Raw genomic sequence first — 15385 nt, forward strand, 5'->3', positions numbered from 1 at the left:
CTGGCAGCTCAGGACAGACGGGGGGAGACTCTGGCAGCTCAGGACAGACGGGGAGACTCTGGCAGCTCAGGACAGACGGGGAGACTCTGGCAGCTCAGGACAGACGGGGGAGACTCTGGCAGCTCAGGACAGACGGGGGAGACTCTGGCAGCTCAGGACAGCGGGGGGGCGACTGGCAGCTCAGGACAGACGGGGGAGACTCTGGCAGCTCAGGACAGACGGGGGAGACTCTGGCAGCTCAGGACAGACGGGGGAGACTCTGGCAGCTCAGGACAGATGGGGGAGACTCTGGCAGCTCAGGACAGATGGGGGGGACTGGCAGCTCAGGACAGACGGGGGGAGACTCTGGCAGCTCAGGACAGAAGGGGGGACTGGCAGCTCAGGACAGATGGGGGGGACTCTGGCAGCTCAGGACAGACGGGGGAGACTCTGGCAGCTCAGGACAGACGGGGAGACTCTGGCAGCTCAGGACAGACGGGGGAGACTGGCAGCTCAGGACAGATGGAGAGAGACTCTGGCAGCTCAGGACAGATGGGGGGACTGGCAGCTCAGGACAGATGGGGAGAGACTCTGGCAGCTCAGGACAGACGGGGGGACTCTGGCAGCTCAGGACAGACGGGGGCGACTGGCAGCTCAGGACAGACGGGGGGGGCGACTGGCAGCTCAGGACAGACGGGGGTGACTGGCAGCTCAGGACAGACGGGGGGAGACTCTGGCAGCTCAGGACAGACGGGGGGAGACTCTGGCAGCTCAGGACAGACGGGGGGAGACTCTGGCAGCTCAGGACAGACGGGGGGAGACTCTGGCAGCTCAGGACAGACGGGGGCAACTGGCAGCTCAGGACAGACGGGGGGGGAGACTGGCAGCTCAGGACAGATGGGGGGCGAGCTCAGGACAGATGGGGGGCGACTGGCAGCTCAGGAAAGACGGGGGAGACTCTGGCAGCTCAGGACAGACAGGGGTTGACTGGCAGCTGAGGACAGACGGGGGCGACTGGCTGGGGGTGACAGCTCAGGACAGACGGGGGAGACTCTGGCAGCTCAGGACAGACGGGGGAGACTCTGGCAGCTCAGGACAGATGGGGGGGACTGGCAGCTCAGGACAGACGGGGGAGACTCTGGCAGCTGGCACCGGATAGGACCGGACCGGCAGCTCAGGACAGATGGAGGGGACCGGCAGCCCAGGACCCTAGGCTGAATGCTCCCGGCAGCTCAGGACCAGTGCGGCGAGGTGGAATAGCCCGCACTGGGCTGGCAGCTCAGGACAGACGGGGGGAGACACCATGGACAGACGGGGAGACTCTGGTGCTCAGGACAGGCGGGGGCTGCCCGCTCAGGACAGGCGGGGGGGCGACTGGCAGCCAGGACAGACGGGGGAGACTCTGGCAGCTCAGGACAGACTGGGGGAGACTCTGGCAGCTCCGGACAGACGGGGGAGACTCTGGCAGCTCAGGACAGACGGGGCTCTGGCAGCTCAGGACAGACGGGGAGACTCTGGCAGCTCAGGACAGGCGGTGCCTGGCAGCTCAGGACAGGAGGGGGGCTCTGGCAGCTCCACGGACAGCATGGGAGACTCTGGCAGCTCAGGACAGACGGGGAGACTCTGGCAGCTCAGGACAGACGGGGGGCTGCCTGGGCTTCCAGGACAGACGGGGGCGCTGCCTCCTCAGGACAGACGGGGGTCTGGCAGCTCAGGACAGCCGGGGGAGCTCTGCCTTGGGGACGGCGAGACTCCCCAGCCTGTGCCCAGGGCCCTGTGCCATCCAAAATCTCTGGTGGGTGTTTCTGGCAGCTCAGGACAGACGGTGGAAGCTCTGGCAGCTCAGGTGAGGACCAAGACAGCGTGGTAAGTGTTCATGATTTTTAATATAATCAAAACTGAACACTAAACAAAATAGGACAGATGGGAAGAACAGCTCAGGAAACAGTCCTGTCTAGTGATGACACAGGAAAAACAGAAAATAAACACCCAGGAAACACAGGTGGAAAAAGGCAGCTCAGGACAGGTGGGATTCTCAATCAGGACAGACGGGGACCTGCCTCTGAGCTGAGGACAGACCAGGGGAGACTCAAAAACCAACAAAATCACAAACATAGACTGCTCAGGACAACTCAGACTCTGACCATACTAAAACAAAGACAAAACAAAGGAACTAGGACAGACGGGGGAGACTCTGCAGCTCAGGACAGATGGGGTGGTTGAAAAACAGGTTGTAATGACTCTGGCAAGCTAAGGACAGATGGAAACTTCAGACTTCAACAGACAGGGAGACTCTGGCAGCTCAGGACAACAGGGGTGTCAAAGTCAAATGGACGGAGGGCCAAATAAAAAGCGACAAGCCGAGGGCCGGACTGTTCGAATGTTCATTGAAAAATTTTTAAATGACGGGGAGAGTCTAGTGAACCTAGGACAGACTGGGAACTCTAACAAATATATTCCAGATATGATCAGATAAAGGACAGACAAGACTCTTCAGCTCTGGACAGTAATCTTTAATTTTCAACAGACAGCAAAGGACAAATTTCCTTTATATAAAAATCCCAGGACATGAACATTAAAGAAAGAAGACGGGGAGACTCAAGGCAGCTCAGGACAGAGCCTATATTTTCTATTTTAGGAAAGAGTGGGGGAGACTTAGCTTCAAAGAAAAAACAATAATAGACAGATTTTCTATCATCCACTCAACTGAAATATTTTTAAAATATAATTGGGGGGAAATACAATAAAACAAAGTGGGAAAAATCTATTAATCAAAAGACAACACTTTGTTTAAGGACAGAGGGGAGACATCTGCAGCTCAGGACAGATATTAAACTTTAAGCTCAAACTTGAACTGAGTAAAAACTCTAAATATGTGATTGCTCAGGAATGTTCACTTGTTTGAGGACAGAGGGGGATACTTGGCTGGACAGACCCATCTTTTCCACAAGTTCATCACATGTTCGGGGGAGACTCTGAGCTCAGGACAGATGGCAGCTCAGGACAGACGTGGGGTGACTGGCAGCTCAGGACAGACTGTGTGATGACTTGTTCAGCTTCAGGACAGAAAAAAGACTTGGCAGCTCAGGACAGACGGGGGTGTGCTGGCAGCTCAGACAGACGGGGAGAGCCTGGAGCTCAGGACAGATGGGGCATTGGCAGCTCAGGACAGACGGGCGAGACTCTGGCAGCTCCCACAGACGGGGGGAGATTTTGCCCTCAGGACAGATGGGGGCATTGGCAGCTCAATCAGACTCCATTTGGACAGACAGGGGTGACTGGCAGCTCAGGACAGAAATGGGTTACTCGGCAGCTCAGGACAGACCTGGGAGACTTTTTGTGCTTCAAAGTCAGCAAATCAGGACAGACAGGGCAAGACATGCTGGCATGCTCAGGACGTAAACGGGGGAGACTCTGGCAGCTCAGGACAGACGGGGGAGACTCTGGCAGCTCAAAGACTCCTCTGTCACGCTTAGGCTGGAGTCCACTCTCGAGCACCGAGCCTGCCCAACCCTGGCTGAATGCTCCCCGTAGCCAGACCAGTGGGCAATGGAATCAGAAATGGGCTGTGCTATGAAGCCAAGGACACCATGCATGGGGTTTTTGCCATTTTCCCTGCTCTTTTAGATTGATGGACAACTGGTGCACTGAGCCGGCTTCGGCAATGGCCCGTTTCTGCTCAGACTCACATTTAAAAGGCCTTTTTGTACCGCACCAGGCTTGCACACGCACAACTTTAATCATGCAGTTTTTGATGAAATCCCCCTCCGGTAAATGGGAGTTGGGCAGGTCTCCTACCTGATCTCTTGCACCCCCAAACTGGCATGACAGCAGCCTGGCCTTGTGATTTGGCTTTTTTGAACAGAGCCTGTCCGGATTTGAGGCCTCCAATTCCTCTGCCTTTTGTAGCCTTTGTTCCATGTCCATATTCTTGTTTTTGTCCGGTGTTTCGTTTCAATGTCGTCTCAGATTATACTCTTTCAGTACCGCCACACTTTCTCCACAACAGAAGAAGGACACAGGTTTTTCCAGCTGAACACTAAACAAAATAACAACTGAACATCCTGTCTAGTGATGACACAGAAAAAACAGAAAATAAACACCCACCAAACACAGGTGGAAACCTTCCGTTTTGATTTTTGAATCAGGTATCTGAAAGAATTTTACTGTGATTGAGAACCATGCTGGCCAAACTCAAAAACCAACATAAAATCACAAACATAGACTGCCCACCCCAACTCACGCCCTGACCATACTAAAACAAAGACAAAACAAAGAACTAAGGTCAGAACGGATAGCAAGCGGTTTGTGGAGTGGTTGAAAATAAATCAATGATCATCCCAGCTAAGTGTAAAACTTCAGACTTCAATGTATACAGGATACTCTGACCCTCTACAACATAACCAAACTCCAAATCAAAACTCTAAACTCACAACCTGATTTTGGACGGAATTACAGAATCACCTGGAAGGCTTACAACTACCAAATATTATTATTCCAACGCTATACAGCAAATGCTCTGGAAAACAACAGAAACCTGAAAACACCATCCAACCTGGAACTGAGTAATGTTTAGTCTGAAGCCATATTTTATTTCCAAATGCCAGGAAGAAAAGTACATTACATTACTTTATAAGGACTGAATGCTAAATTAAGGCTGCTAAGCTTGATACAACTTCAATTAGCACTGATGTGTCAAGTGAGAGGTGTCAAAGCCCTTTAGCCCATCAGTGGCAGGAGAGTCGAACAGTCTACTCCAACCAAATGCAGAGGCCTTAGAAGCTGCCTCCTGCTGTTCAGAGGTCACTCAATCACACTACCCTGTGTATGTAAAGAATAATAAGGCAAGAAAAGATCACAAAAATGAATCTCCTTATGGAAAATCAATATGCTATATTATATTAGCACACTACCCCTCTGTTAAGAGAGGGGGTGTTAACAAGGGGTGGTGTCACGATCGTCATATGATCAACAGTCCAATACAACTGTCACGCCCTGACCTTAGAGATCCTTTTTATGTCTCTATTTGGTTTTGTCAGGGTGTGATTTTGGGGTGGGTATTCTATGTTCTTTAGTTCTATTATTTGTATTTCTATGTTTTTGCCGGGTAGGGTTCTCAATCAGAGACAGCTGTCTATTGTTGTCTCTGATTGAGAACCATACTTAGGTAGCCCTTTTTCCCAACTGTCTTTGTGAGAGGTTAACTTTGTTTGTGGCACATAGCCCTTTAGCTTCACGGTTGTTTTGAATTGTTTATTGTTTTTGTCGCCGTCAATTAAATAAAGGAATATGTACGCTCATCACGCTGCACTTTGGTCTACTTCTGTTGACGGCCGTGACAACAACAACACCCCCTTAAACAGACCCGGAGAGCTGGAGGTGGAAAGAGACATATCTGCACTCTGGACTGTGGTGAGACAACTTCAACAATATAAAAAGCAAGAGCAGGAGAAGAACCGGGCACTAGAGGAGATGATCAGACTGCTGGAGGAGAGGTTGAGGGAGATGGCGTGTGATAGAGAACAACCTGCTAGAGAGGTGGCCACCCCAGCAGAGAAGCCAGCAGAACAGCCCACCTCAGATCTTGACAAAAGTCTCGAGACCACAGCAGAACAGTCCACCCCAGACCCTGACCATAGCGTCGACACCACAGCAGAACAGACATATGAAGAACCCCTAGCCCAGGGGATCTCACCCCCTCTGAGCACCCCCCCTGTCAGCCACCCTAATAGCCCTCCTGACAACCCCCCCCCCAAAATGGGAAAAATATACAAGAAAAAAAACTTTTTTGTCTAAACTCTGGTGTCAAAAACACCCAGCCTGCCCTAGACCTGTCTGAGGACCAAATAGGTTCACCTAGCCACATAATAATAAACACAGGCACAAACGACCTGAGAGCACAGCACTGAAGGGAGGGATTGAAAAAGCTTCTTCTACTTTCCCCAACGCATAAGTGGTTATCTCCACCCTGCTAACATGAAAAGACTTCCACCCTGCTACCATACTGCGGGTAAATGCAAGTATTTCCTGTGACTGTGCCTCAAAACCAAATGTTTTCCTGGTCCACCACTCCACCCTGGACTAGAACAGCCTCTATGACCAGGTCCACCTCTACAAGGCAGCAGTGTCCACCACTCCACCCTGGACTAGAACAGCCTCTATGACCAGGTCCACCTCTACAAGGCAGCAGTGTCCACCACTCCACCCTGGACTAGAACAGACTCTATGACCAGGTCCACCTCTACAAGGCAGCAGTGTCCACTACTCCACCCTGGACTAGAACAGCCTCTATGACCAGGTCCACCTCTACAAGGCAGCAGTGTCCACTACTCCACCCTGGACTAGAACAGCCTCTATGACCAGGTCCACCTCTACAAGGCAGCAGTGCCCACCACTCCACCCTGGACTAGAACAGCCTCTATGACCAGGTCCACCTCTACAAGGCAGCAGTGTCCACTACTCCACCCTGGACTAGAACAGCCTCTATGACCAGGTCCACCTCTACAAGGCAGCAGTGCCCACCACTCCACCCTGGACTAGAACAGCCTCTATGACCAGGTCCACCTCTACAAGGCAGCAGTGTCCACCACTCCACCCTGGACTAGAACAGCCTCTATGACCAGGTCCACCTCTACAAGGCAGCAGTGCCCACCACTCCACCCTGGACTAGAACAGCCTCTATGACCAGGTCCACCTCTACAAGGCAGCAGTGCCCACCACTCCACCCTGGACTAGAACAGCCTCTATGACCAGGTCCACATCTACAAGGCAGCAGTGCCCACCTTCAGCGCCCACCAGGACTCTAAAGGACATCACTCTCAAGCGTATCCCCAACAATTCACACAGGAGCAACAGATCAATAGACACCCCGTCCAGACAAGCGAGACACTCTCCCAGACATGCGGGACCCCCACCTCCCCCAGACCTACACATAGAGGACCCACGCCGAGAGGACCTACATCCAGATCACAACACCACCGACCACATACACACCCCCACCCCAACCAATCAACACCAGATGCTCAGCAGGCTCTGCTTACATTTACTGGTCTGAGGCCAAACCACGCAACCAACAACATTGGACACTTTATGGAACACAAAGACTTCACTATCTCATACTGGAATATCCAAGGCCTGGGGTCATCTGCCTTTAGCCTAAAGAGCAGGAACCCAGACTTCACCAAAGAAATCGGAAATACAGACATCCTACAAGAAACCTGGTATAGAGGAGACAGACCCACTGGTTGCCCTCTAGGTTACAGAGAGCTGGTAGTCCCATCCACCAAACTACCAGGTGTGAAGCAGGGAAGGGACTTAGAGGTATGCTAATTTGGTATAGAGCAGACCTAACCCACTCCATTAAATTAATCAAAACATGAACATTTTACATTTAGCTAGAAATTCAAAAGGACATGTACTCCTGTGTGCTCCCTATATCCCCCCACTAGAATCCCCATACTTTAATGAAGACAGCTTCTCCCTCCTGGAGGGGGAAATCAATCATTTCCAAGCCCAGGGACATGTACTAGTCTGTGGTGACCTAAATGCCAGAACCGGACAAGAACCTGACACCCTTAGCACACAGGGGGACAAACACCTGCCTGGAGGTGACAACATTCCCTCCCCAATATGCCCCCCTAGGCACAACTATGACAACATAACCAACAAAAACGGGTCACAACTCCTGCAGCTCTGTCACACGCTGGGTATGTACATAGTCAATGGTAGGCTTCAAGGGGACTCCTATGGTTGGAACACTTATAGCTCATCTCTTGGCAGTAGTACTGTGGATTACTTTTCACTGACCTCAACCCAGAGTCTCTCAGAGTGTTCACATTCAGCCCACTGACACCCCTGTCAGACCACAGCAAAATCACAGTCTACTTGAACAGAGCAATACTCAATCATGAGGCATCAAAGCCAAAGGAACTGAGTAATATTTAGAAATGCTATATATATAAGGAATGTAGTTTGAAAACCTACCAAAAAACCATTAGGCAACAACAAATTCAATCCCTTTTAGACAACCGCCTGGACAAAATGTTCCACTGTAATAGTGAAGGTGTAAACTTGGCAGTAGAAAATCTTAACAGTATATTTGACCTCTCAGCTTCCCAATCAAGTTTAAAAATCTGAAATAGAAATAGAAAATAGAAAAATTAACAACCAATGACAAATGGTTTGATGAAGAATGCAAAAATCTAAGAACGAAATTGAGGAACCTGTCCAACCAAAAACACAGAGACTCGGAAAACCTGAGTCTACGCCTTCACTATGGTGAATAACTAAAACAATACAGAAATACACTAAGGAAAAAGAAGGAACTGAATGTCAGAATGTAACTGAAGAATCCATAGACTCTAACCACTTCTGAAAATTGGAAAACACTAAACAAACAACACACAAAATGATCTATCCAAAATGGAGATGGATGGGTAAACCACTTCTCCAATCTTTTTGGCCCTATAACAAAGAACAAACAGTAAAAACATATACAAGATCAAATACAAATCTTAGAATAGGCTATTAAAGACTATCAGAACCCATTGGATTCTTCAATTCCATTGAATGAACTAAAGGACAAAATTAAAACCCTCCCACCTAAAAAGGCCTGTGATGTTGATGGTATCCTCAATGAAATGATCAAATATACAGACAACAAATTCCACCTGGCTATACTAAAAGTCTTTAACATCATTCTCAGCTCTGGCATCTTCCCCAATATTTGGAACCAAGGACTGATCACCCCAATCCACATAAGTGGAGACAAAATTGACACCAATAACTACCATGGGAAATGCATCAACAGCAACCTTGGGAAAATCCTATGCATTATCATTAACAGCGGACTTGTACATTTCCTCAGTGAAAACAATGTACTGAGTAGATATCAGATTGGCTTGTTAACAAATTATCGTACAACAGACCACGTATTCACCCTGCACACCCTAATTGACAAATAAAAAAACATTGATTTCAAAAAAGACTTCGACTCAATTTGGCACGAGAGTCTGCTATACAAATTGATGGCAAGTTGTGCTGTGGGAACAATATACAACATTATAAAATCTGTGTACACAAACAACAAGTGTGCAGTTAACATAGGCAGAAAAACATTTCTTCCCACAGGGCCGTGGGGTTAGACAGCTTAAGCCCCACCCTCTTCAACATATATATCAATGAATTGGCGAGGGCACTATAAAAGTCTGCAGCACCCGGGCTCACCCTACTAGAATCTGAAGTCAAATGTCAACTGTTTGTTGATGATCTGGTGTTTCTGTCACCAACCAAGAAGGGCCTACAGCAGCAACTAGATCTCTGCACAGATTCTGCCAGACCTGGGCCCTGACAGTAAATCTCAGTAAGACCAAAATGATGGTGTTCCAAAAAAGGTCCAGTCACCAGGACCACAAATACAAATTCCATCTAGACACCGTTGACCTAGAGCACACAAAAAACTATACATACCTTGGCCTAAACATTAATGCCACAGGTAACTTCCACAAAGCTGTGAACAATCTGAGAGACAAGGCAAGAAGAGCATTCTATGCCATCAAAGGAACATAAAATTCAACTTACCAATTAGGATCTGGCTAAAAGTACTTGAATAAGTTATACAACCCATTGCCCTTTATGATTGTGAGGTCTGGGGTTCGTTCACCAAGAGTCCCTGGTCCTGGAGCTCTGTTCACAAACACCAACAGAACCCACAGAGCTCCAGGACAGCAACACAATTAGACCCAACCAAATCATGAGAAAACTAAAAGATAATTATTTGACACATTGGAAAGAATTAACAAAAAAACTGAACAAACTTGAATGCAATTTGGCCCTAAACAGAGAGTACACAGTGGCAGAATACCTGTGACTGAGCCAAACTTAAGGAAAGCGTTGACTATGTTAAGTTCCTCGGCTTACACATCATGGACAAACTGAATTGGTCCACCCACACAGACAGCGTCGTGAAGAAGGCGCAACAGCGCGTCTTCAAATTCAGGAGGCTGAAGAAATTTGGTTATTCACCAAAAGCACTCACAAACTTCTACAGATGGACAATCGAGAGCATCCAGTTGGGCTGTATCACCGCCTGGTATGGCAACTGCTCCGCCGACAACCGTAAGGCTCTCCAGAGGGTAGTGAGGTCTGCACAACGCATCACCGGGGCAAACTACCTGCCCTCCAGGACACCTACACCACCCAATGTCACAGGAAGGCCATAAAGATTATCAAGGACAACGACCACCCGAGCCACTGCCTGTTCACCCCACTATCATCCAGAAGGCGAGGTCAGTACAGGTGCATCAAAGCTGGGACCGAGAGACTGAAAAACAGCTTCTATCTCAAGGCCACCACTAACATTGAGTGGCTGCTGCCAACACACTGACTCAACTCCAGCTACTTTAATAATGGGAATTGATGAAAATTGATGTAAAATATATCACTAGCCACTTTAAACAATGCTACCTAATATAATGTTTACATACCCTACATTATTCATCTAATATGTATATGTATATACTGTACTCTATCATCTACTGCATCTTTATGTAATACATGTATCACTAGCCACTTTAAACTATGCCACTTTGTTTACATACCCTACATTACTCATCTCATATGTACAGTGCCTTGCGAAAGTATTCGGCCCCCTTGAACTTTGCGACATTTTGCCACATTTCAGGCTTCAAACATGAAGATATATAAAACTCAACAACAAGTGGGACACAATCAAGCTTTAGATATTTCAAACTCAAATCAAATACTGAAAAATTGTTTATTCATCCAGTGCAGCAAACTCTCTCCAGAAGTTCAGTGAGGATCTCTGAATGATCCAATGTTGACTTAAATGACTAATGATGATAAATACTCTGAACAGTCTTCACCTCACTGTGATAGTCTCAGAGCTTAAAAGTTTAGAGAGCATCATGAAGAACAAGGAACACACCAGGTCTACTGTTGTGAAGAAGTTTAAAGCCAGATTTGGATCTGATTTCCCAAGATTTCCTTCCCATTTCAATAAATGGAAGGAGTATCAGACCACTGCAAATCTACCAAGACCTGCTCTAAACTTTCAGCTCATACAAGGATGTTTGCAGCCAAGAATGATCACTCTGGATGAACTGCAGAGATCTACAGCTTTGTCCATAGTCAGTCGTATATTGCAAAATCTGGCCTTTATGGAAGAGTGGCAAGAAGAAAGCCATTTAAAGATATCCATAAAAAGTGTTGTTTAAAGTTTGCCACAAGCCACCTGGGAGACACAAAACATGTATCTCTGGTCAGATGAAACCAAAATGCTTTTTGGCAACAATGCAAAACGTTATGTTTGTTCACCCTGAACTTGTTCTTCATGATGCTGCTCTGCGCTTTTAACGGACCATGGTTTGGGCCTCTGAGACTATCACAAAAGTGCAGGTGCATTTGTCTTCCAACAAGACAATGATTAAAACATAAAGCAAAATCTACAATGGAATGGTTCAAAAATAAACATATCCAGGTGTTATCATCATTAGTCATTTAAGTCTGAAAATTGATGATCATTCTCCATCCAACCTCACTGATCTCGAGCTGTTTTGCAAGGAGGAATGGGAAAAAATTCTTCTGGAAAACTGAGAGTTTGCTGTAATCAGCAAAAGGTGAAAGTAAAAGGGGCTGAATAATTTTGCATGCCCAATTTTTCGCTTTTTGATTTGTTAAAAAAGTTTGAAATATCCAATAAATGTCGTTCCACTTCATGATTGTGTCCCACTTGTTGTTGATTCTTCACAAAAAATACAGTTTTATATCTTTATGTTTGAAGCCTGAAATGTGGCAAAAGGTCGCAAAGTTCAAGGGGGCCGAATACTTTCGCAAGGCACTGTATATACTAGTCCCGATTGGTTATTATCTGCATTGTCGGAACTCATTCAATATCTCAATTCTTTATCCTTTTACACTTGTGTGTATAAGCATTAACATCTGCTAACCATGTGTATGTGACAAATACATTTGATTTGATTTGACTCAGTGAGCATAGCCTTGCTATTGAGAAAGACCACCATAGGCAGACATGGCTCTCAAGAGAAGACAGGTTATGTGCACACTGCCCACAAAATGAGGTGGAAACTGAGCTGCACTTTCTAACCTCCTGCCCAATGTATGACCATATTAGAGACATATCAGATTACACAGATCCACAAAGAATTTGAAAACAAACCGAATTTTGATAAACTCCCATATCTACTGGGTGAAATACCACAGTGTGCCATCTCATCATCGAGATTTGTGACCTGTTGCCACAAGAAAATGTCAACCAGTAAAGAACAAACGCTGTTGTAAATACAACCCATATTTATGTTTATTTATTTCCTTTTTGTACTTTAACCATTTTTACATCATTACAACACTGTATATATACATACTATGACATTTGTAATGTCTTTATTATTTTGGAATTGCTGTGAGTGTAATGTTCATTTGTATTTTTTATTTCACTTTTGTATATTATCTAATTCAATTGCTTCAGCAATGTTAACATATGTTTCCTATGACAATAAAGCCCCTTGAATTGAATTGGAGTCTGTATATCTGTCTCGCTTTCCTCTCAAATGTAGCATTCACACACTTACCTTTTGACTTTCAGTTGACCACATTTTCTATGTCTTTGAGCGAGTGTCTCCACACAGACCTGACTAGAAGATTATTTTGGGTTTGTGACCAATGTGTGTGTTTATGGGTGTGTGTTTTTTTGTGTGCTGTCACGCGTTGCCTGCCAGGTATTGTCTTCCCTCACTGCAGTGCAGAGTGTGAAATGAGTTCTGTCACTGTAGTGTCAAGCCAATGTGTCAGTTATCACACAGGCGTAACATTGCTCTGACATGGGAGAGGCAAGTTTGAGACACTGGGAAAATGTGTGTGTGTGTGTGTGTGTGTGTGTGTGTGTGTGTGTGTGTGTGTGTGTGTGTGTGTGTGTGTGTGTGTGTGTGCGTACAGGAAGAACAATGTCATTGTGACATGAGAGAGATAAGAGAATACAGAAATGTAATATGTAAAACTTACCTGTACTGGAACACAACAGAAGATGATTCTCGGGATTTTTTTAATTAAAATGTTACATCTAGTTTCTCTCCTCTCTTCTTCTCCTAGTCTACTTTCCTTCCCTCCGCTCATTTAGTTTCTAAGCAAGAGCAACATCGTTGATATATATAGAGAAAAGAGTCGGCCCGAGAATTGAACCCTGTGGTACCCCCATAGAGACTGGCCAGAGGTCCGGACAGTCTCTCCGATTTGACACACTGAACTCTGTCTGAGAAGTAGTTGGTGAACCAGGCGAGGCAGTCATTTGAGAAACCAAGGCTGTTGAGTTGATTGAGCTACCAATAAGATTGGGGCAGTAGTGTTGGACTGATTACAACATGTTGTTAGAACTAGACCAGTTTAGCATTTAAAAAAAAAGCATTGTCTTTTTTTGCAAATCCAATTGCTTTCAAACAACAAGCCTAGCTAATGCCATGGAAACTAGAGTATTCAACCCAACAACCCTAGCTAATCCCATTGAAACTAGAGTATTTAACCCAACAACCCTAGCTAATGCCATGGAAACTAGAGTATTTAACCCAACAACCCTAGCTAATCCCATTGAAACTAGAGCATTTAACCCAACAACCCTAGCTAATGCCATGGAAACTAGAGTATTTAACCCAACAACCCAACCCTAGCTAATCCCATTTTAACCCAACAACCCTAGCTAATGCCATGAAACTAGAGTATTTAACCCAACAACCCTAGCTAATGCCATGGAAACTAGAGTATTTAACCCAACAACCCTAGCTAATGCCATGGAAACTAGAGTATTTAACCCAACAACCCTAGCTAATGCCATGGAAACTAGAGTATTTAACCCAACAACCCTAGCTAATGCCATGGAAACTAGAGTATTTAACCCAACAACCCTAGCTAATGCCATGGAATCTACAGTATCCACTACAACTGATGAAGTAATAGAAAGAGTATAAGAAAGAACGGTTCCTATACCTTTGCTGTTTCCGTCAGGACCTCTTAGCACGGTGCACTCCTCGATGGAACCGTAAGCCTCAAAGAGGCGATACACGTCCTCCTCAGTCTGCTGCTTATTCAGCATCCCCACAAACAGCTTCCTGTCCTCTGGAGGGACAACAGGAAGGACAGTATGTTTAGAGTCCCAGCCATACATACTGTAGTCTGTACTGTATATTATAAGAAGCAGAGGACAGGAAAAAAGGAGAGAATGAAAGGAGACTAAGAGACGGAAGGAGAGGAGAGAAACTATATGAGAGGAGGGAAGGAAAGGAGACTAGGAGACGGAAGGAGAGGAGAGGAGAGAAACTAGATGAGAGGAGGGAAGGAAAGGAAAGGAGACTAGAAGATGGAGGGAGAGGAGATAAACTAGATGAGCAAAGGGAAGGAAAGGAAACTAGGAGGAGAAAGGAGAGGAGAGAAACTAGATGAGAGGAGGGAAGGAAAGGAGACTAGAAGAAGGAAGGAGAGGAGAGAAACTAGATGAGGAAGGAAGGAAAGTAAACTAGGAGAAGAAAGAGTGGAGAGAAACTAGATGAGCGGATGGAAGGAAAGGAGACGTGCAGTGGGAAAGAAGAGAAAGGAGATAGAGGAGGGAGGAAGGAAGGGAGAGTCGGAAACTGAAGGGTACAGGGACCCAGTGTATTTGTTTGCTCTATCGCAGCAGCAATAGAGCAAGACTGCTCTCTGTAAAGCTTTATACTGTCACAGGGTTATAGGCTAGAGGACTGCCTGCCTACCACAGCCTGCGTTGCTATACACGCACACCCACGCACGCACACACACACACACACACACACACACACACACACACACACACACACACACACACACACACACACACACACACACACACACACACACACACACAGTTATACATAGACTATACACACACACACACACACACACACACACACACACAATGCAGAGGACTTTGCACACATACATTCATTAACTTTCATATTTATTCAGTGGATACACCCAACATTTCAACTTATAGCCTTTGTCACGTGGAAGTCACGTGTGTGTGTTGGGGGTCGAAGGGTATTTGTCGCTGGCGAAGGGGGGCGGTGGGAGTTGGTGTGTGTGTGTGTGGTAGGAGATGGGGGTTGGAATAGGGGGACATGAAAGAGGAAGCATGTTGCAACGCTGTGCTTTGTGTTTTTCTGATGACTTCAGGGATCCGTGTTATCAGACACACAGAAAGAGATAGGCTGGCACATTAAAGTTTGAAGTGAGAACAAGCTCACACACACACACACACACACACACACACACACACACACACACACACACACACACACACACTAGTGTGACATCTTCCGTCATCTCACTCTTATGCTGCGATCAGCACCCATGCTTATTTCACTGA

At 46.6% G+C, this 15385-nt stretch overlaps 1 protein-coding gene across 1 annotated transcript in view; it reads right to left on the reverse strand.

Annotated features, from left to right (window-relative positions):
- The window catches only part of LOC135510772 (CUGBP Elav-like family member 5), a 72831-nt gene that overhangs the window by 16200 nt on the left and 41246 nt on the right, over positions 1-15385 (reverse strand). Inside the window, exon 4 of the mRNA XM_064931983.1 lies at positions 13993-14121. Within this exon, the coding sequence (XP_064788055.1) occupies positions 13993-14121 (129 nt within the window). The remainder of the gene's footprint in view (positions 1-13992; positions 14122-15385) is intronic.

The sequence above is a fragment of the Oncorhynchus masou genome, chromosome 3, assembly GCF_036934945.1.
Source record: "Oncorhynchus masou masou isolate Uvic2021 chromosome 3, UVic_Omas_1.1, whole genome shotgun sequence".
Classification (NCBI taxonomy): Eukaryota; Metazoa; Chordata; class Actinopteri; order Salmoniformes; family Salmonidae; genus Oncorhynchus; species Oncorhynchus masou.